Below are 24,867 nucleotides of genomic sequence, written 5' to 3' on the forward strand. Positions count from 1 at the left end.
AATCCTTGTGTAGGGCAATGTTTTTATAGAAAAAAGTACCAGATATTTAAGTAATTGTTTTCTTAACATCACACTTTATATTTACTGAAAGTGTTGGTAGAATAGTTATAAGTCGATTTATGTATCTATACATTTACAACACAACTAGGTACTAACACCCACTTCTATTGAACGTTTCCCTATACTATTACACATTTTTAAAAGCAAACGCACTCAGAAACTACTACGTCGTTTGGCAGCCATATTTCAAAGATGTCCGACCGACCAAAATGGAGATCGCGCGTGATTCTGAATATAGCAGGCAGAGCCTTCGTAATGCACTAACGACATTCGTTTGTTACAGTTAGGAAACATTTCTAGAAATTGGATTTTGATGGTCTGTGTTCGTATGGATATTGGTTGTGAGATTTGTATGTATAGACTGTGTATGGTCTCTTGAAGATTGTTGTGAATAGTTAAGTAGATATGGACGATTGTTTAGGTATTGCTGCATATCTGGAAGAGAGAAGACGGGGATTATTTGGTAGGACCTTAAATATCTTTTGCGACCTACGGTTAGATATAGATTACCAACTATCAACGTTTAAAGCCGTAATTTTATTGAAATAAAACTTTTAACTAATTCAATAAAAAATAATACTATTCATATCAACTAAATATAGTTATAAGTGGATTATTCATATCATTACACTTATATGTATTTACACTTATATTTGTAAATTACAAGCCCAGGTTTCCTCACGATGTTTTCTTTCACTACTAGTCAATGGTGTCTAAATAATCTTAAAAAATACATATAACTTGGAAAGGTCACATTGGTACTTTACCGTGGGTATGTTTGAAGCCCGCACCCTCGTGCATGCGAAACGGGCGTTTTTAGACCTACGGGCCGCCATAACATTGTCACAAACCGCCAAAAAATTATTATCACAAACCTAATAATGACATTTCTTCACCAAGATAAGATTCTTTCAGGAATCTTACAAATTAAGAGAACTAAACCAAGACTCTAGAAACGTACGTACTAGGTACTCAATTTCCTAACAATGAGATGAACCTGCAGACTATCACCGAATAACAGGGTAATTCGACTTTCATCTTGAATTACAAACTGACATTTTATTCACATTTTCAGTCCTTCATTATAGCTCAAACTCAACTTTATATAACCATTGCTACTGCAAAAGAATACTGATTGCGTTTCCAGCAAAATGGCCCGTAAAACATAAAGCGGACATTGTATTACATTGTTTGTAATCTACAGTTGCTTTAGAGCTCAAAATGCTGTGGCAGGAAAAGTATTACACGGCTTGAAGAATATTATTTTAAGTAGAGGATTATGGGTTTAAATTCATTCATTATTCCCTTGAAGTAATAGGCTACCTTCGTAATTAGTTCAGTATCTTTTTAAATGGTAATATACCGGCCAAAGTTCAATTATGATTCACTAGCTACTTCTTCATGGTTTCATCGGCTCTGTTTGGCTCATTCTGATCGTAGCGTGATGTTTTATACCCTATAGGTTTCGCCGATAAATGTACTAACACAAAAATTATTATTCAGATTGGACCAGGAGTTCTATAGATTAGCGTGTTCTAACAAACAAATATAAACTCTTCAGCTTTATGTATTAGTATAGATTTGAGTTATAAGTTTTTAAACTGACATGGTCACTAACAATATCATTAGAACTTGAGACGGGATCATTACCAAGTTCATCCGTGATCATGGCGCTTGCATAAAGAAGTAATGATAGCTTTGAGTTGAATTTTGAACTCTTATTTTTCGACACAAATCGCTCTATTCACGACTTTAATGACACAGGGAAATAGATACTTCGCAAAACGATAATGTTAGATAGAAAAAAATAACCTCGCAATACGATAATATTACATAGAAAAATCTTAATCGTATTGTGTCTAAAACATCAATAATAATAACACAGGTCAGGCAACAATATACATAAGCCAATATTAGATTTCAACACACAAAACTTACCAACACATTTAAAAGAGGCTACTCTAAAATACCAATCAAATTTTTAAGAAGCACGCTGCTCTATATATTTCCACATCAATTTAGTTCGTTAAAAAATCCACTATACGAGTATAAAGCCTTAAAATCTTGGACGGAGAGTGGCGTGGGGTGTTTTCTGATAGCACTCGTGACTTGGAACTGTGATCTGTGGAGCGTTTACACATAGTTTTTAGTGTAAGTAGTGAACTATTGTTAGGCTAGTGGAGTAGTAGTTGGACTTGCTTTGTATGAGATATTGTAGGTTATGTGATTTGTTTTTCAAATATCAATTTTCATTTACTTGTTAAATATTATCTTTAATGTTTATTTTAGTTCATGAGAACTAGACTGTACTTGTTTAAGATAGTTCCCTTGTAGATGTATTTGCAGCATGCGGAGAAAGTACGAGTGGAATAGAAAGAGTGAGAATGAGTGGGAGTGAGAGTGAGAGTGAGAGTGAAATTTGGTACAAAGATGGTATGATTGTATGAGAGAGAGAGTGAAAAGATATAGGATAATTATCGCTAAAACCTCGTGAGCCCGGCTGCACGTGTAAAACCCCTGTGGAACTGTTTTATTTATTTTTTTATAATCACGTAAATAATTAAATTCTCTATAACCATATCTTAGGTACTGCATCGATTCACAGCTATGGAATAATATTCTTTGGAAAATACTCAATCAAGACCCCAAGTTTTGCCAGAAGTCATCATTCCACGAGCACGAAGTCACGTGCAAAAGCTATTGTGTCTATAAAATTGCATAGAATTTTTATTTAGAGCAACTCTTATCAGTCCGTTTCACACATTCACTCCTCACACACGAAACACTAAATAACTTAACTGTCTACCATTTCCTAAAGGCTAAATACTAAATCAAAGTTTTGAAAATAAAATACTAAATTCAAGCTAAAACAAACTTTTACAAGACTTACGAGAAGATAGTAATGTGAAATGTGGACTGTCTAAAAAGTTTTCAGTTCGGGTGAGTTACTGGCTCAAGTTCACTGGGTTGGAGTAGATATGTCTAAACAGTCCTCGAAAGATTGCGAAATGGATACTTAGACATCGCATGAAGTGTTTTCAAATGGATTCGTCTGTTATCGAGATGAGGCTGTTCAGTTCTATAGAAGATAGTACGGTTGAAGAAAAAGCTGTTTTTAGTTTTATTTTTTGTATTGTTTTTCTTAAGGAATGTTTTTGTGGATTCAAGGTTCGCTGGTCACAACTTATTAGATCTTTGGTTCAATGGTGAGTTTGATTGAGTTGTTCCGTTTCAAAATTCTTTATAATAGCTTAGATTTTAGTTAGATAGGAGTCTTGTGTCTTCACATCAGTTCCTCTCTTTTATAAAAGATTGATGATTATATTGATTTTCGATAATGGTTTTATAAAACACATCTTTTTATTTAAAAACATTGCCCCTTTCTAGGGTTTTCTCCTGTATCGTGGATGCGTTATCAAACATACAAGTTTACATACATATACACATGGCATCATGACCTGAAACAACGATCTGTGGATCATACAAAGAGTTGCTCCTTGCGGGAATCAAACACACATTGCGCAAACGCGAACCTCTTTAATACAGAACAATTATTTACATAAACACACTACCAAGTAATAACCCAAAGAAATTATACCCACATTACTACCAAAGCATACACGCTCTAACCACCATACATGTCCCATAAAATCCTACCAAAATCTACTGGATACGACATAAGATACACATATAATCACCACCTTAGTTCATAAGCACGGAAACTTCAGCTCATATCATAGTACCGAAGCGTTGCTTACGTCATTTGCACCTCAATATACAGAGCAAGTTAGAGTATCAGTTTGGTAATGTGTTCTAAGGGAATTGCTATTTGTCGATAGATAGGAACTGAGATTTAGGTTTTGTGTTCCAACTAAGAATGTCGTGTCAAAGTTTTTAAAAGACGCTGTGCCTAAAAGAAGGAGGTTACCGATTTGATTAATATTTTATGTGTATCGATTCTTCATAATTTAACGATCATACTTTCTAGATTGAGGTACTTTTTAATACGTCTACGAACATAATTATCAGATTGTTATCACAATTGCGTTAGTGTACTTTTCCTCCAGAGATATTTTGTGCTACGTTACTGTGAATGCACTGGTAGAAATGGATTCAGCTAAGCTATATTTTTTATATGGAAAGATGCGTTCTATGGTGGCTTCCCTACCATTGAAACATTGCATACTCGAGCTGCGCACCTTCTTTGCACAGCTACATAGCTTAGTATCAGTGAAAACAGTTACATACTTTCACAAGCACTTCTTCTTCTTCACTTTCACAAGCTATTGCTAAGCTAAGATGAAAAACACCTTTAATCACGATTGAGTTTTTATGTAGTATATAGAAAACATATAATATAGGTATTGTACCTTTAATTATAAAACTTTGTTATAAAAAAAACTGCTGAAAAGTACCTAAACCACAAAGTAAACCTAAAACGTTAAACCTTAAAGCACCCACCACATACAAATTATGCACAAAATTATCTTCTACTAACAAAAAGCCACTTACACTGACTTATAACAGCTCGCCCAGTGTTCAACTAAGACCCAGTACCAACATGTTCAGCACATAACTCAAACTGCCTCTTAGTGCTCGGAATTTGATACTGTCCCAAGAGAATAACCGTCACACCAGCTTCCCAACGGAGATTGGAAAGACGGAGGTGTTAATGTCAGATCTTCAAGGTCCCTAGACATATAAACAGACAGCAGCATGTCAACCTACCCCTTTCGTTATTAGATTGTCATCTTTATTGTTTTGATATTATAAAGTCGAAAATTCAATGATTAAAGTTGACTGATTGGAGTTATGTGTTAAGAACTTTTTGGTGTGATGAAAGAAGTATTGTAATCATTGTTTTCGTTTTTCTGTGTTCCCTGAGGAACGTTTGTGGGCTTGTTTTGGAATACCAAAACAAACGAACAACAAATTATTAGTTCTTGTTTCATCATGTTTTGTTGATCAACTATTAATTGGTACTCTAGATTATGAGGTATAATTAGACTTTTCTTTTGTATAAAAGCGTGGAGTCTGGGAAATAAACTACATAATACCATGACAGAAACAAAGCGATGATGATAATGATATCGACTTATCTTACTTCAAAACTATAGAATAGTTTTAAAATAGCTGCACAATAATATTCACAAAATCAAATTCAGTACCCACTCTAAATAAACCAGCAAAAAACTAGTCAACACGTATCAAATATGGAACAAACTAATTTGTTCCGCACCAGCGCGGACTCTGAACAAAACTTTTGATCGATTGACTTTATATTGCCTGAGCCAAAGTATAGTGAACTTTCAGTCAACAAAGTTACCTAACTCATACATCGAGAGCATACACTAAAACTTCTGCTCACCCCCTAATGAGAACATATTTTGGTCTGGTCCGGTGTAAAATTTAATTGAACGAGTGCATTTTGTTCCATTTCTGGGAAACTGTTTGGGTTGAGTTTGACAAAGGTGAATTTTGCATCTAGCTTTCGTCAATTAGTTTGACTATTGTCATACATTGGTACCCAATACCACTTCTAGATACTGGGAACTTTGAGGTCAAATTACGTCATACATTTTCTGAGAATGATTTTATTTTGCTTTAGATGCCTTCGTAACTATTTTAACCAATGAAATGGCAGCATGTGTGACGATTAATATTGAATTTTTAGGTTTTAACCAATTGTAAGTTACGAGCAAAATACAAATTTTATGAAGTCATCATATATTTATGCCGTTACTTTTTGTGATTCTCATTTAGGTATGTGTGGTTGGATGATGAAAACGTTTGATAAGAGGGTAACTTTAGTTATTTGATAATTGGATGAGTGCGTATTAAGTTTACCGTGATGTATACTCGTATAGACATTAATTTCTATTTCACTTTCAAACTTTTACTTCGGTTTTTCGAAAATTTCTTAGTAGTAGCACGGAGTCTGGAAATGTTTCCGGTATTATGGCGACAGGCTCACCACATTACATGGGACTTACAACATAAATTGTGAAAAGTGGGTACACATTGTACAGTAGCAATACGTGCCACAATGTGCATCTCTGCCTACCCCTTCGGGGATAAAAGGCGTCACAATAATAACTTCTATTTCATTATAATGTATTATCATACGCTTTACTAAAGTCCAATATATTTGCCAGTCTTTACATTCTATTTTTATACTTCCTTCAACTTTCCGTTGGTACATAAACAGTTGAATCTCAATTTAGAACGGGAACTCATTTTAATGAGACTTTTTATCGTAGTCACGTACTGAACCTTAATATAAAAGGGATCCTTGTCACGTTTTTTAGGGTTCTGGACCCAAAAAAGTGCCCTGCGGAACCCTTTTATCAAGAGGTCCCTTTATTCGTTCGTCTGTCACAGGTTTGTATCTTTTGAATCGTATAAGTTAGAGTGTGTATAATACTGAGTACACGGTTGGGTGACTGACTGCTGTGCAACGTGTCGCGGGATCGATTCCTGCGCCGTTCAAAAAGTGCTAATGCCATTTTGTAAGTAAATTTACCATTACCATTATTGGCATTCCACAGCTCCGAGTCGTAGAATAATGCCGGGAATGAAAAACTTTGAAATAAATTATTATGTCATTACTTTTTGTTAGTTTCTCGTCAAACAGTTGCGTGAGTAAGCCTATAACATAATAAGTAATTAGTATGTCTCACGAAAGTTTTAATTAAATTATAACTTTGAAATAGTCCTAGCTGCCATTTGAACAGGTCCGCTCAAACTGTTGTGGTTCTTTCCTCAAAAGATCAATTCAGAATCAACTTGCACGGTTCTCCGACATCTTTAATTGATTTTATCTGGACTTTAAAAGAGACTATGACCTCTGAGTTAGTTTCGGCATTTCTTCTCAGAGTAGTTCGATAGGAAATGCCTCATCTAGTTATTTGAGAGATTGACGTGTAAAACAGTTACATTGTAACCTATTTGCAAAAATAAATATCATTTAGTAATGGTAAAATTTTAAAACGAATCTCTAAAGACTGAAATACTGACTAGTAGAAACTTCTAACCGTATCTATGCCTACAGAAAACAAAAGGTATTATATCTGTATATCTACTTCTACATTTGAGTATCCCTGCAAATATTTTCCAAGAGTAAACAAACATGTTTTCGATTGGAAGTTGAGAAAAATAGATTTAGTTTTGTTGATGGTAATCATTTGGATGTTTAGATTGATATAGAGAAATACTTCGTTGAGTAATGGCTTCTGTCTTTTTGATAGCTTTTTTTTTATTTTGTAACAGAAATGAGTGTCGGCAGATATTTTGATGAAGTTTTTCTTTGAGTTTCATCTGTTTTGATACCTTTTTGTTTTTTGTAAAGATAGGAAAGTAAGGGTCAATTTATGGGCTTTAAAAATATGCTTTTGTTCATTTTGTTGAAGATGTCTGGTTAGTTGAGGTAGACGAGCGACTATTGATCATGAGGCGATATATACTTTTTGAAACTAGTAAAAAGTAGATGTTGCATACCTATTAAATACACTTTTCCCTATCTCTACGGAGAAGATTACCATAAAATCATCTTAGTTATAACATAAAACTATATTAAATTCACCCCAGTAACAATTCTCAGAAATCCATTTATTTCCTTACACCGAATTAATGTTGACACAAACAAAACTTCTCACATGGCTTTGAAATTAAACTAGGTGGCGCTAGGTGTCAACATCTGTCGAACTTCGATTACTAATACAAGTGCTTGCTTCGGCACCGAACTACCTATATAACAAGTTTGACACAGTCCTAAACACATTTCCATTGAAGCTATGTCACCTGGACTTATGTATTTGGAAATTGGAATTTGGGTGATTTTACGCCAGAGATGTGCTATGTAGCTATGCTACGAAGATATAATAGCTAAGCTGTGAAACTATGTGACCGTTTCCACTGATACTAAGCTATGTAGCTATACGAGTAAAATGTGCTATGAAGATGCGCCGCCGCAAAATAGCTGTGCGAGGAAGATGTGCAGCTCGAGTATGCGATGTATATGTATATATGATTGAAATCGCCAACCCGCCTTGAGTAAGCGTGGTGATTAATGCTCAAAACTTCTCTGTGTGAGAAGAGGTCTTTGGTCAGTAGTGGCCACTTAAAGGCTGTTGGTGTATGATGCGTATATGTGCTATACATAGTACATACCTATATATAGGCATAAGGTCAAATAAAATAACTCGTGATCAATACAATTACATCATTACAATTACTACAAAATATGAACGTATAACAGCAGCAAATAAAGAAATACAACCAAGAGCCAACGATACAAAAATCCTTACTAAGAAAGACTTAGTAGAAGTAATAAAAATACTAAAACTGAACAATTGCAGCGGTTCGTAAGCGAGCCTGTCACGTTTATTGTTACAAATCGTTGGGCAGGTGTCATTTATGTTGTTTCAATGTCTCTGCCAACGTCTCGGGCTGTAAAACATACGAGGCCATTACTTCGTCGACTGTTTGAACATCTTCTTTGAGTTCTAATGCGTTTTTAGTGGTTTGATGACGTTTTTTTGTTAAGGTAGTGTGTGTTTTGGGCTGTTTTTTTTTTAATTATTATGTTATCGGCTTACTCACGTATTGTTAACGGAAACTGACTAGTTTCAAGCCATGCAAGAAGCTCATATTCATGAGCAGCATTCCGCGACACACGACGCGACGATTGTCGCACTGCTACTGTATCTTTTTAATATTACGTGTAATTAAATAATAATGATTTTGTCTTAGTATTTGGAAAAATAGATGTCTGCAACATCGTATGCGTAGTAAGTGCCATAAAATTTTTAAGATACTCCCAATTTTACTTCTTGTTGTCACACCGCCGAAATATTAACTTAGTAAAATGACAAAAAAGTACCGATCATAATTAGCTTCTGCCTGCGGATAAAAGATTCAAGATTCATGGCGATTCCTTCAGCCGTTTTGATATGATTGAGTAACAAACATACACACAAACATTCGTATTTATGATATTAAGTAAGATAAGTTTTATCCCATTTCACTACACCCATCTAATCTGAACAATTATAACAATGAAGCCTAAATAGATAATCCGATTCCAAAACTTATCTATTTCTAGAAACGACAAAGAACAGACCGACAATTTGGACGTCGAAATGCGTCCAAATATTCCAATTATTCCTTAAACACCAAACTTTAATAAAGAAAGTAAAATTGAGTGTTGCCTAATGCCGTGGAACTTCTAACTTTTTCCAACCGACAATGTTCTTTGTTTCCTGCCAGTTATAAACGCGATCCCTTTCAAAAGGACATTTGAAGAACTTCATTTTATTTCTTACATTCAGTTTAATTTGAGAATTTAGTTTAGTTCGGAACGGCACGTGTACTGTATTGAAGTTAAAGAACTAACTAGTCATTTAAGTGTGAAAGAGCCATTTAAGTGTTGTAGCGTTATGCTTCAGCACGAATGGGGCGGTCCGACTGGAGTGATACCATGGCTTCACAGAAAAACGACGTAAAACAACGCTGCGTCGTTGTGTAAGTGATGTTACCGGAGGCCTAAATACCCCCTTCCTAATATTTCCAAAAAACTCATACATTCCTAACCCCCAAAAGGTTGTGTAAACCCTTCCGGTTTTTCGGGTGTCCTTGGGCGACAGGGATTGTTTACCATCAGGTGATCTGTCTGCTCGTTTACCGGCTTGTAACTTTTTCTCTGAATTGGTCTCAAATATTTTTACTCAGAAAATGCCATTGCCACTTTCTGGCTGGCTCGAGAATCAAACCTGCTCCACGTTGCTCAGCAGCCGTTGCCAAGTTAGTCAACAATCAAGTACCTACATTATAATATTAAGTAACAACAAGAATTTTCTTAAACTATCAACGTCTCTTTATTTTATTGTAGTCCAACACAATACAATACAAATACAAGCCCCTTGTTACACCATTACAACAACATGTTCGCACTTCATACAAAAATTGTCTTAAACGAGTTCACGGACCGTAATTCAGTTTTCCGTCCTTCTCAACACAGCCATCATTAAACCGTAACCCTATTTAAGTATACCCAGTAAAACACGTTCAATTTGAGTTGGTACCACAGAAAGATGTTCCCTTAGATAAACTCGGCGAATTCAATTTTGCCGGGTAAACAGTTTAAAAGCGCTCCGAGTAACGAGTATCGAATGGTAATGGAATGAATTGGACCTAATGTTCACAGCAGCTGCGTTGAAATCGAAATGGCGTATGTGAAAAGTAGTTTTTATTAAAAGGTAGTAAAGTTTATAATTGGATTGATTGTTGAGAGAATAAGTTGAATTTTTCTATTGATTTTTGTATCCGTGTTAACTTACTGGTTTTCTTTCGCAATGCTGACTGTTCTTGCCTTTTGTTTTTGAATGTGAATAGTTTGTGATTGTCTTACTTTAGATTCATTTATTTTCTTCAAGAATAATCTTTTTAAATGCACAAAAGAAGATTATTGCGATTAAATAAAATGGATTAAAGTGGCTATTATATCATAATGTTAAAGTATTTTAAAGCATTAATTGCCGAAAAAAAAACTGCTGAAGGCAAATCGGTCACCAGTGTCCGACGCGATGTGGCGGATAACGTGTTAAGTAACTAAAATTTATCTTTACCCGTTGTCGTTGGTGCGTTTAGGTCACAAACACGTGGGTTTAACACATATCGACACCAGCAATTTATACTACGCTAACTCGAAATTTGGCAAAACGTTTTTTTATGCCAAGTTGCTTAAAATGTGTTTTTACATGCGTCATAAAAAAATTGAGAAGAAATATACAAAAATAAGAAAGTTACAAACCTTATAAAACGCTAAGTAAAGGTACTTTTTGAAATCACTCGTGTTTGTTACGACACATAATAAAATCTTAGTGTTAAGCAATGTTTTTTTATAACTTATTATATGAAATACTGCAAAAAAAGAAAACTCATAGTTAACGTATTTCCTAGTGCCTTCAATAGGTACTTAAAATCTTTACTTTCCAACTATCTCTCATAAACACTTCATCTTCCACATTAAGAGTATAAAATCCACAAAAACACCAATACCAAGCCGTCTTCAGTTACAAATACCCTCCATACAATACCAAAAACGAACACCAAACGTACCGAAACGGGAACGAAGATTTGTACATACGCCATCTTGCTTTTGGCACGAACGGCAGTGGTAAATGGAATGTGTTAGGCGGATCGTCTCTTTAAACATGCAAACGACCCGTAACAAGTACTTATGGCTCATAAATGATCGCGTATGATCGTACATATCCTTTGCTAAGCAGATAATAGCGTAATGACAGACGCTGATGTCACCAATGTACGTTTTGTTAGCGATCGCTTTAAGTATTTTGAAAGGACTTTCGTTTAGATAGATTTGTGAATGTGAAATGAAATATCACCCTTTGCTTACGTTTTTTTGAAAGACTATTTCAGACATCGATGTGAAACCTTGAAACATTGACAGCAGAAGTGCTTACTCTTAGTTTAAAAGGCCTGCTGATGTTGCGGGTTATGAGAATAATTGGATGTAAGCATACTTTTATCTATATAGCGTAACTATGAAACAGTTTTTCACCTTTAGTAAATAATTTATATACCTAGTAGGAATACTCAATGAAATCTATTATATAAAAATAAGTCGAGTTTTCCTTCCTAACGGTATAACTCCAGAACGCACGAACCGAATATCGGCAGTTTTGCATACGAAACGCAGATTGGTAAGGTTTCGGGCTCCGTGAGGTTTATAGCAAATTGAAAATTCAAGAGAAAAGCAGGATCGGAATATCATTGGTTAAACATACGAACTTAACAAATATTTTACTTCATAAATGAAAACGAGCGGATAAAAATCGGTTAAGCCAAACGCGAGATAAACGCGCACAAACAGACATACATACAAATCAAACTAAAAACCTCCTTTTTTGAAGAAGTCGGTTTAAAAGTTACCACCATTTCATAACCCATTCCACGGGCAAGCACTCTAAATTATTACTAGAATAATATAGAACCACTAACGGCCCCAACTCTTTGAAACGCAGAAACCTCTTGCGAAGTTCAAACGAATGAAAGAGCTCCATAATACATCATTTAACAACACAGATATTCCATTTGAGCAAAACGTACAAAGTAAGGAAGCAGGAATTGCATAAGAACTTGAGAATCTCAACCAAGTAAGCACTGAGTATCATAATGAAGATAATATTCTGCCACATTAAAATATTATTAAAAGGAATCCAAGCGAGGTTTTAGCTTATTTCCACTGAGTCGTGAGAATGTACGGTAGTTATAAAGGATTGTGCATTTAATCTTATAATAGAGGTCGGGTAAGAAAGTTGAGAATACTTACTTTTTATTTAATAAACACTTTTTTCAGGGGCCAAAGTCATCCAATGACTTCTTGCACCTTGGGCGAGGCGAGAGGAAGTGTCAGACTTTAACTGACTAAAAATCACCTCGTTCCTCCGTTCATTGTTTCCCTACTATGAATACATCACATACTTGAGCTGCGTATCTTCCTCGCACAGCTACTTTGCGGTGGCGTATTTTCGTAGCACAGCTACAAAGCTTAGTACCAGTGGAAACGGTTTCATAGTTTCACAGCTTAGCTATTACATCTTTGTAGCATAGCGACATAGCACATCTCTCTCTCTCGTTGTTTCCTTTTTCGGTGTCTTATCGCATAAAACATAATTTTGTGCTCCATCGAATTTGAAGATCGACAGCGAGATTGTGATGATAAGCAAATATCTTCATTACTTTAGTCCTACTCCTACCTATACAATAAATAACTGAACTTTCTATTCAATAAATCTGCCGTATATTATACAGAAATGTAACAAAACACTTGCCACAATCACGTCCATTATTCTCAATCACTCAACGAAATTGTAACATCAATTAGCATCAGCTACCGTACGAACGAACACATAATCCAACTTAAGCGTCCATCTCAATCCCCACAAAGTTGGGCACGATTATAATTCCTCCTCATACATTTCGAACTACTGTTCAGATTCTGGAGTAGAGTAAAGTATTGTTGTGGAATTTTAGAATAGGGATGATGACGGGGTAAAATAAACTACAGAATCTTTTCGTCTGTCAGTTAGGTAACGTAAAAATTATTATAGTTTTTATTTTTTGTCGTAACAACGATAACTTAGATAAAACGAATTATATTTAGGTATACCGCCGCAAATACGTAATTTCTATGGTAAACACGACTTAATAGCGTGACGTAATGCGATATTTCAAACTAAAAACCCTTATATTGTTTGGGAATCGGGCTAAAGAATTTTCTTCTAGCTTCATTCACACGTTTACAAACATACAAGTTACATACACATGACATATAGACTCATCTAACAACAATGTGTGGATCACAAAAGTCCGTTGTTCCGTGTAGGAATCAAACCACCGTGCCAACCGCGCAAAGAATGCATTCATTTAGCATATAATAAAATCGTAAAGAAGCAGTGATTGTCTGTACATTGAAATTTCAGCCAAATAAAAAAAATAGCAGGGCATACCATGTTATCCGATGTAAAACCCAAAAATGTAATTAACTTTTTTTTTGTCTTTTTCTGTTTGTCTGTTTGACTGTTTGTCTGATTCGTCTGTTTTAATCTCAGAAACGGCTGATCCGAGTTGGATGCGGTTTATCACGAATATATTGTGGGGCTTAAATTTCATTTAGTGGTTTCATGTCAATCGGTTGATAAATAAAAAAGTTATGTCAAACTAAAGAATCACGTCGAACGTTTATGCTTATATTATTAATACTCCGCAATTATTTACGGATCTTGGTTGAAATTTGGTACAGATATAGTTTAGAACAGAAAGGACATACTATATTTTTATTTCAAAAATCAAAAAATAAAAATAAAAATAAGAAATAAATTATTTCATAGCATAATTCTATGTCATCGTTACACGACTTCGGTTCATGTTATTGTTTTAATTCATCGAAAAAAAGTAAATAAATAGTAAAAAGGTCACATGAAAATTATAATATCAATATAAGGAAACTGATTTAGTACAAAGAAATTATGCTCTTACTCAGTATAGACCCTTCTATGTCGATCGTTACACGACTTTTCATGTTATTGTTTTAATCTCATCGAAAAAAATAAATAAATAGTATAAAAGAGTATGTCACAAACTTTGTCAATAGGTTATCAATATAATTAAACTTTTAGTACAAAGAAAATGCCCGAACGGAGTATAAATAAATAATCCAAGTTGCCCATCCTCGATAATGGCGTTGGGACAAATAGATCACGCTATGGTTTCGCCATTCATTTGGTTGGGTACTCAAATCGAGCTTCGGTACTATCGTAGTAAAGTGTATTATCACGTAGATTATTCAAGTCTGTAGCGGTCCTGCTGTTTCGTCCAAATAATCTACATTGGTTTCGTTGTAGTTACAATTATAACGTTTATTTTATGGGTTTTCCTGGTTTTTTGGCATAAACTAGAAACGTAGGTTTAGTTTGATATCGATTATTAGTAATTACTGTAGTTAGTTTATTTAAAACCATTGAGGCTTAATTAATTAGATTTAAGTCGTTTCTTTTAACTAGATTTAGTTTAAGCTTGGTTATTATAGAATAGAGGATAGGTTGTAATATAGTGCCTTTTTTAATTGTTATACAATTCGTAATTCGAAGCTTTCTTTAGTTTTAAAATAGTTTAAGTCCGTTTTTAAACTATTTAAACCGGGACTGCCCTAAGTCGAGTATACATCTATTAAATTCAAACGCAGAGCCCATTATGTTGATTGGTGAAGAGTAGGACTAATATTTCAGTACATCTCATTTTTGAAGAGAGCGAGATCGGGAACTATGTGGTTAAAACCGGGATTTGCCGGAAGTCACAATAGGAACGCGAACGAAGTCCGGGCAAAAGCTAGTTACTCCTATATAATGTAAAGAAGAAAACATAATAATTATATTTTCTCTGTGCAATTTAAGATTGTTAACAATGACATTAATTCTGATAAACACAAGTTTTAATACACATCACTCCCTAGACAATGCTCTGTCGTAAAATTATCATTGCATTAAAGTTGGCTTCCAAAATCTTGAAGGAAATTATGCAGTCCGCTGAAATATTCATTAAATGGCGACGTAACACAACTTGGAACAACGCAGGTTAGACGTAATTATGCGAAGATTATAATACTAATTAGTTTTAGGCTCTTGTTTTAGAAAGTTAGACGTGATATTTTAGTTAGTCAGATAGTGTCTGACTATTTCTGTGATTTCTGTATATATTCTGGAATATTATAAAGAATTATGATCATTGTGTAACCTATTTTTATCCTGCTAATGTACTTCAATAGCATCGTATATTTAATCTCTGCGTCTGGTAACCTCCCTCTTACGGCGAAAGTGCAATCACATGAACGACCCATAACTCCCAGAAGGGCCACAATTAGAAATTATAAGCCCAGATTTCCTCATGATGTTTTCCCTTACCGTTTCTTAGTGGTGTCTTGATAATCTCAGAAAGTACGTATAACTCGGAGCGGTTTTCACATTGGTACTTGTCAATGGTAAGTTTTGAAACCATGCACTCATCATGCATGAGAAGCGTCAAGGCGTAAGCGTCTTAAATTTTCAAGCCACCACGACGTTGTCACACAACTCAAAGCGACCGTGGTTTCACGCCAGTTTACTGTAAAGTGGTGGTACTCGAAATCGAGCCAGCCCATTCATGCTATGTAAGTGGCTAACGTTTGTGTATCTGCTTGTCCTTTCAAGGAATATAATAGTCATAAATATACAAGCTAATACAATCTTGAAGAAAATCTCCAAAAATCAATACACAAATAAATTATTACTAATCTACCTACACGTAGTTTCATCGTCATTTATCCAATACACCTACACAAATTAACAGCATCAATTAGGCTAGAAACCTCGTCTAGGTTTCCTGAATTATTTATTTTAGGTCAATGGTACCTAGTTTATTTGATTAAAGACCATCGAGCTGAAGAAAAGGAGGGGTCAGTGTTCTATTTACTAGAATTCGCGTTTATTTATTATATTCAGAGCGTTCCACGACAGTGTCTGGAAGGAAAATGCCTTAAATACTAAAGATAGACAATTTCACTATAAGGAAACTTCATTTCATTTTGAAAAATAAATTGAACTTCATTTATATATGTGTGATTCATTTATAAACCAGGAGTCGAATACAAACTGAGTTAGTTTTTTTACCATAAAATTGTAAATCCTTACTAAATTAACATATTGGGCTCAGTAGGGCTGATGACTGATGCGGACTATCTAGCGAGTTTACCAAGACTCCGGTTAGAGAAGCAGGAATAGGAACGTGGTGGTTTTTAGTCAGTAAGAGTCTGGCACTCCCTGTCGCCTCACCCAAGGCAAAATAATTCAATGGATGAGTTTCCCCCCTTAAAAGAAAATCTTTAACATATTGTCATAAAAAGATTTCATCATACGTATTATTTATTGCCAATTAACATAAGACTTCAGAAATAAAAGGAAGTAAAAGGAAGACTACTATGAAAGGTTCCTTCCATTGAGTTCTTGGGACACCCTCTAAAGAGTGTTGAGAGTACTTACACTAAATCGTCTGTACAAGGACATCATTTTAGTGAAGTCAGTTTTAGTATTATGGTTCGAGGCAGCTGTGGCCATGGTTTATTTTGTTACGTCTTTTGTTCGTAAGGCTAGATAGAGGTGCTTGAAGAATACATGGTGTTTAGAAGTTTTATTAATTTACCTACCTGTCTGGTCGTATGAACAGACATGTGCGTGTTCAATAACATGATTCCTGATCAATCATCGACTTTTCAAGCTTACAAAAAGGCTTAAAAAGATTATAAACCTGTTACTAAAAATCTCGTTTTACTCACGTAAATTAATGGAGAACAGCTATACTAATTTCAAGTCTCAGAGGGACTCTTCATTATGATCAGCGTGCGTAGACGCGGCACTTGTGTCTTACGATAGTTATTATAAAAATAAGACACCCATAGCCTTCCTGATGCTGCATACCCATGCCGTGATAAACCGTTTATCCAATGAATCTCGTGACACAGTGCAGGCTGTAGTGCGTTCCCCGCACGAACACAAACAGGGTGTCCTACAACTGTTTACTTCAAGTCTGGATGTTTGTGCTCATGATTTGTGTGTACACGGAATTCTAGTGCTGGCCCGTGAATGTGAGATGTTTATTTATTTACATATGCCGTATATGTAGCCGTGGTGTTCATGAGACGCACGGTTATAACAATTTTAATAGCATCGTCATCAAGTTTATGGGTGAAATCTTTCTTAGGGAAAATTTGGAAGAAATGTGCGTGAAGGAAAATAAAATTACGGTTGTTTTTTTTTTGGTTTAAGTATATGGCAGGTTTATGTCAAGTTTGGGAATTTTGTTGTTGGAGATATCGCCGAATGTACAATAGTTCAACATACTAGATGTGTAAAGACAGAAGTTTTTTTTCTTATATGAAAATCCTTGTTGTTTTACACGTTTTTATGAAAAATATAAAAAAATCTTCATATTTTGAATCTTATGATATTGTTTGTGACTACTAGTCTAAAAGACAGCTGTAAATATTAATGTTTCTATCAAAAAATAGGCTTGAGCTAAGCTACCAAAAACTTTACTTCAACAACAAGACATTAGCATATTGTTATGACCTAAAAAGAAGTTAAATCCCAATAATAATAACTGAGACACTGACAAATAATTTGTATTTCGCATTACAAATGAACGAAACAAGCAAACAACTAAAATGGAATTAATCAGAATCCCTTTAGCCGCAAAACCCATTTCTTTAAACTAATCAATCTTACAAACTACTAAGTTTTCCAAAACTTATAGTCGTTACTGAGCAACTTCCAGAATTTGTGGTTTTAGTTTTCGTCCAAGCGAAATGTACAAATGGTGAAAAATTACTTGTTCTTGCTACACTCGTTTTTCTTGCTGGATAGGCATTAAGGCTTTTTAACGTACATTTAATTATTTCTACACGGCTACTTTTACAAATAGAACTATTTGCAAGAAGAAATAGAATTTAAATTCTATTGGCGCGGTTGAATGTCGAATACTCTCTTTGTTTGAACGCTTTCAATGCTTCTATAAGAACATTTTACTAGAAGTATAGGCGCCCTGAGGATTGAACCCTGAATGCAAATTCTGTACCAACAGCGCAGGTCGATGTTTTAAAGATTGCATTCACACCGAGTATCAATTAGTTTTAAAGTCATTTACAAAGCAGACTCACGAGAAACCTTTAAACTTTTAAATTCATACGCTTCTCTTGGAAAGTCCATGTTTTTCTTTTATCGCCGAATTAGCATGAGAATCATGAAAATCCACGTAACATCTTTCGAGTACATCTTTGGCGCACACCCAAAGTTTAGCGTGTAAGCATCCAATATGGAAATCGTATTCAAATTTCTAGACTTGATCAAATTACTCCACTTTGTTACAGGAGACTTGAAACGTGGCAGAACCCGCAACGGATATTTCGATCCCGTCGCCGAAAGATTATCTCGAGAATCGATTCTCGATAATCAGGAACTTGATTCGATTGTTCGGTGAGATCGAATCGATAGGAAGAAACATGATATCGTTGTACGAAGACAAATAAGTGCTAATAATGTGAGTGCTGTGGTTATGGATGAAAATAAAATAAATGTGGATAATAAATAAAATGTATGGTGCTTCGAACAGGCTGTTTGCAGAGAAGAATCAACAATGAACAAAATGACTACGCTACATTCTGTGTTCGTTTGCATAGCACTGCATTTCATTGGTAAGTGAATATTTTAATACTTCTTGGAGTATTTCCAGATTCTTACAGAAAACGACAAATCTAATAATATTGCAGATAAGATTTTGAATATACGGACGAATTATAAAAATCACAGAAAGACTTTATATTTTGATTAAAATTACTGTCTTGCTTTTTCAGTCAGATAACCGAAAACATCGAATTTATTGTTAGACTAACCGCCCCGATAAACTTCCTACTGCCTAAAACATATTTTTCTCAAAAAACTAGCCAAATCAATCCAGCCGTTCTCGAGTGTTAGTAAGACTAATGAACAGCAATTGATTTTTAAATATAGAACTGAACTAGTCTGCATACAAAAGATTCTTTAAATAAATTAATATATCTTTTAATTAAGCAGGATTATTAACTTATTACAAAAAGGGCACCATGCCAATACTGGTATCTTCTACTTCATAGGCACTATATTCATTCTCTTCAGTTTTCGAAGAATCTGTTACCGACCTCAATTTGTCCGAGTTCGGGCAACACAAAAGTACAAAGAATTAATTCTGAAAATTTTAACAATGTACTGTTTTTCAATAAAGGTGCTTTTACGGAAAATTATTATCCCATGTCTACGATTCCGATTTTAACAGTAAATTAGTCGACGACTTATTTTACAATTAATTATTAAAATATTATAGAGGTACTACGTTCCCGTTTTCTTGGAATTTATATTTAATCTGCGTATCCATGTTAAAAATAACTCCCACGTTTAAAAAATGAAATATCGGAACAAAATGTCGAATAATAAGTCGATTAAATCAAAGGTAACGATTAAACTTCCACTTGTAAATACCCTAAGGAAACATTTATTTCTCAAATCCCCTAGTTATCCCCAAGTTATAACAAAACATCAAAGATATAGAAAAAGGCAAACCACCTACAAAATCACACGAAAATGATCCTTAACGTTACACAAATTCCTACATTTTAAATCGGAACTCGAAACGTGTTCAAGAGTCCGTCGAAAATTCCATTACATCGATGTATTTCCAAGACTGAAGCGACATCTGTATAATATTTTTGACGTTGGAAACATTTGCCGCAGAATTGAAAACTGAAGCGCCACCTACATAATATGTTTGACGTTGGAAACTTTTGCCGCAAGAATTTGGTGTCTCGTTGTCTCTTAGAGAGCTCGTTTGTCCTCTTGTTCAGTCATTTCCTCTAACATTCTTTTATGAACAAAAGCCTTCTAGCTAGTCTTAAATTAAGATGCTATCTCCAAAAAATATTTCTATATTTTGATTATTCTTACAACTTTCGTCTTTGAGTTTCGCTTGATTTAGATTAAGGGTGCTTTTGCACAGAGATGCGCTATGAAGCTATGCTACGAAGATATAATGGCTAAGCTATGAAACTATGTGACCGTTACCACTGATACTAAACTACATATGTAGCTGTGCGAGAAAGATGCGCAGCTCGAGTATGCGATGTATCGATAGTGGGAAGCCATAACATAGCACACATTCATTGCACGCAACCAAAGCATGCATCTTTCCATATACGAAAACATAGCTAGGCTGAGTCTGTTTCAACCAGTGCTAAGGTGTAGGAAGTATATCTATAAGATGCAGGCCTTTGTTCGTCTTCTGGCTCGTTTCTGATGATGATGATGATGATAAAGCTATGTGTACCAATGAGTATGATTGGTACAACGTAGCATAGCATATTTTGTTGGAAAAGCACCCTTATAATGTCATAATTAGTTCAGTTCAGCTTCGTGGTTTTGTTAAGTGGTGCTAGATCTAATTATTTGATAGTTACTGAGTGACTTGGATTGTTTTGGTAATGTTAATTGTTATTTGTGTATGTAACAGTATCGTAATGTTGGAGGTTGTTCAACGTTCATTAATCTCTTCGTACATTATTTTCTTTGATGAAAAGATATTGTTTGGTCATTAGTACGAGGTACAATAATAATTAATAGACATGTAATTAGGGTCTTATGACTATTGTCTTAGGACTCAATTTCTTTTTTTTATGAACATAATTACTATCTATACACATGTTATAAAATCGTGGGAAAATCAAAAGTGTACATTAACTATTTTTTTTAATATTCTGGGCGTGATCTTCAATCGATTACGAAGCTAAAAATATAGTTTCTGTTAGGTCTAAACTTAAAAAGTATTGGGTGAATTTACTAAATTTTTTACACGAATATTACTAACAGTACGGTTCAATACGTTACGGTATGGTTACAAATTATCACGCTGGGGTAGGGAAATAGCTGTGACCGCGAGAAAATTATCTATAGTCACTATTCCACGCGGATGAAGTCGCAGTCACATCTAGTATAATATTATAAAAGACAATTTTACTTATATCTATGCAGTCAATACTGCAAACCTGCATGTACGTACTCGCAAATATCGGTTTTCCTAACACAAAATACTACAAATGCTAAACTGAAACGTTGCATAACATGTGAAAGTATAAAGGAGCACATTCCAAAAGTGTGCAAAGCTTCCCCAGCAAAATATCGGATAAAAGATATTGCAGCGCATAAGTAGTCGCAGCTCAGTCTTCCATACACCGAATCTTTCAAACCGTTCAATACGTTCATGGAGAAGCATCCATTATATTCGTATTTGCTCCATATTCGAACTCACGAAACAAATGTTTTCTTGTTTTGTATTTTTGAATTCGTTCCATTTTTAAGTACGGGAGAGCCATGCTTCGGCACGAATGAGCCGGTTCGACCGGAGTAATACCACGGCCTCACTGAAAACCGACGTGAAACAACGCTTGCGTTGTGTGAGTGAGGTTAACGGAGGCCCAATTACCCCTTTCTCAATCTTCCCAATCCCCGATTCTCCAACAACCCTTAAATTCCTAACCCCAAAAGGCTAGCAACGCACTTGTAACACTTCTGGTGTTTCAAGTGTCCAAGTGTCCATGTCTCAGATAATGTAATGAAAATATTTATAAGAAACACGACATGATATATTTGCAAGTAAAATACGTGTATTTAAAAGAGTCATTTATAGTTTTGCCCAATTTTTTAAGTTTTTATTATGTTTGTACTTAATTTCTTTATTTCTTTTAATGTTTAACTCCTTAAATTGCTTCTAATGTTCAACTTCTTTGAACCGTCTAAAAACAATGTTGAGCCTACCTTTTATTTAACAGCAATGTAGGTATATCTACACTAACTGTTGTTTTTCATATTTTTATGATTGTCTTTACGTATCTTAGTTGATAAGCCTTAATAAAATAAATAAATAAACATTATCTCGGATCGTTTCAAGGAGATCCAATTACGAATCGTCTGCCATAGCTTTGACGGGTCCATCTAATTCTAACTACGCGAATGGAGACACGATAAAGATCGATCTAACGAGACCAATGTCCTCACCTTTACCATCTTATTATTCTACCACAAAAACAACTCATACAATATTATTGTTCGCCAACAATTCTTATTTACCGCAAACATCTCCTTTTATTTCTTCTATTTCGTCAAATAACATTGATACATTTCCATAATAAGGACTGGCAGAGCGAATCAATTCTTCAATTACATCATCCGCCCACAGAATCGAAATATCTACCAGTAAATTCATAGTTATGTTTATCCAAGCTTTCTACTTAATAAGTCCGACAAAGGAATAGAAATTGTTTATAGCTCCATCGTAAACAAAGCGTTTATTTCGTTACATTTATAAAGAGATAATTCAGACCCTATGCTCAAGGTACTGGGGAAATAAAAACGTTTATACCTTATTTTGTTTCGGTGTTAAATGTTTTAGAAGATATTAGGAGTATTTGTGTGTAAATGTTTCAGTGTTTTTCCTATTGTATTCTTCTTGAATTTAATAATAATGCTAAAATGTTCCAGTTGTGTTTTTTGTTAGGAACGAGACAAGAGGAGCTCGTTTTTGAAACAAAACACTGTTGATAAGATGGGCTGAGATATATTGTGTTCTGTAACATTTGTAAATTAGTGGAATAGAAATGAATAACGGAGTCTCATGGAAAGACCATGGTCAGATTCTAAATGATAGTTTTTTTTTTAATATAAATCGTTTAGAAGGTTTTTTATCCGTGAAAGAGTAAATGTACAATTATGTGACATCTCCTTTTCATCAGTAATGCTATAAGTCTCATATAATAGGAGGTAAGCCTATAGCAATCTACTGAGAATTCTTTAATCAAAGCATGGAATCAATTTCCGACTGGGATCTTTTTGTAACAATACTTCGCTTCACCCAGAAACTCCCAAGAGTATTAAACTATTGAGACGGCACAATTAAAACAATGTTTTTCCTATAAAACATTGCCCCACCATAGGATTTTCTCCCCTCTGTCAGGTGTGTTAACAAACATACAATTTCAGATACACGCACCCAGATGCGAAGCGAATAATTTGTAGATCACACAAAGAGTAACTCCATGGGGTAATCGAACCCGCTACCCGTTACACGACAGCCAGTTGTCCAGCCACTGCGTCCACCGTGCAAAATAATAGCAATAAAACAATTACAACCTCATTTACGAAATTAAGACTTAATATTCTAAATAACCTTAACAATTCCCACCGCGAAATTTCTTCCCAACATTTTTGAGAATAATTTTTGCATACTTTTAGATAATAAAGCGCTTAATCTTTGTAGGTTCCGACTTGAGGTCGTAAATCGTCGAGGTGGCTCGCGAGAGGTATCTTCAGGTAATCTACCTGTTAAATGTGATTATATTTTCTCTCGTGTGTGGGTCAAACAAATATATTACATAATATTTTTTGTCTCTCGGGAGCTTCTCAATTATGTCTGGGCTTTGCGTCTTGGCTGGAAGTAGGGTTGAGTTTTTCTTTCATACTTACTTTTAGTTGTTTTTTATTACTGGTATAGTTGTAATTCTTGTCTATATTATTGACTAATATATGAACACTTTCGTAACGTAACGTAACGCCTTTTGCCTCCGAAAGGGTAGGCAGAGATGCACATTATAAGTATAAACACTTTCATGATAACTCATTTTGATTTAGATTGTTATTTCTTGAACTTCATCTTAAAATTCAACGGTCGCACAAACACTTAGTACTCTTATTGTTGTTTCGTGTTTGGCTGTCATGTGTATGAGAAATTGTATGTTCGTAAACGCACCCACGACACAGGAGAAGATCTTAGTATGAGGCAAAGATTTTTTAAAGAAATAAACTAATGTAAACGTCTGGTCTTTTTGTGGGAAAGTACATTTCAGTGAATTTTCTTAAGCTAGCGACTTCTATAAATGGAGGAGACAGAATTTAGTGTTATTATTATTATTCGGTAAGAAGGTTTGTGGTCTTAATGTGCTTTCTTTATTGTATGATTTAGATTATCTTTGTCTCTGCGTGGACAGAATAAAATACCGACTTTTCGTAGTAATTTTAGTATACAGCTTAATATACTAACTGCAGAAAAGAAGGATAGAAAAAACACTATATTTTTTTTATTATAACTTTTGTGAGACATACTATTGAAGTCAACGTCGGTAGTAGCATGACAATTGCCGCGTCGTGTGTCGCGGAAGGTTGCTCAGGAATATGAGCCTCTAGCATGGCTTGAAACTAGTCGAGTTCCTGCTGAGAGAAGAACTGCTTGAGTAAGCCGATAACATAATAATTCATTTGTGTATATTAACATAAATTGTAATGACCATAGGTTCCATTTTCAGAAACCTATCTTTGTTTTTTGTGCCAATATTAATAAAATACGGTTCACAATTTTAAATGTACGAAATAAGAAATAAAAACTCCAAAAGAACAGTACAAAAACAAGAAATTCAACTTTAAAAACAAAAAAAAAAACATCGAATCGACTATCATCATGAATATTTTTTGTTACAGAATAAAAAATAACAGTACCGTACCTATTTTATATATGTGATTTATTTTTGTTCTCGAAACACCGTGTCGTCACGTGTTTCCGTTGCTAGGCAACCAAAAGAACAAATTGAATTCCCTGAACAAATAAAAATACGATATAAACGGACGA

At 34.7% G+C, this 24,867-nt stretch overlaps 1 protein-coding gene across 1 annotated transcript in view; it reads left to right on the forward strand.

The window, feature by feature from the left end:
• The window catches only part of LOC118279265 (uncharacterized), a 125,987-nt gene that overhangs the window by 36,725 nt on the left and 64,395 nt on the right, over nt 1-24,867 (forward strand). Inside the window, exon 2 of the mRNA XM_050698450.1 lies at nt 18,539-18,862. Coding sequence (XP_050554407.1) covers nt 18,805-18,862 — 58 coding nt within the window. The 5' untranslated portion in view covers nt 18,539-18,804. The remainder of the gene's footprint in view (nt 1-18,538; nt 18,863-24,867) is intronic.

Source organism: Spodoptera frugiperda, chromosome 14, assembly GCF_023101765.2.
Source record: "Spodoptera frugiperda isolate SF20-4 chromosome 14, AGI-APGP_CSIRO_Sfru_2.0, whole genome shotgun sequence".
Lineage (NCBI taxonomy): Eukaryota > Metazoa > Arthropoda > Insecta > Lepidoptera > Noctuidae > Spodoptera > Spodoptera frugiperda.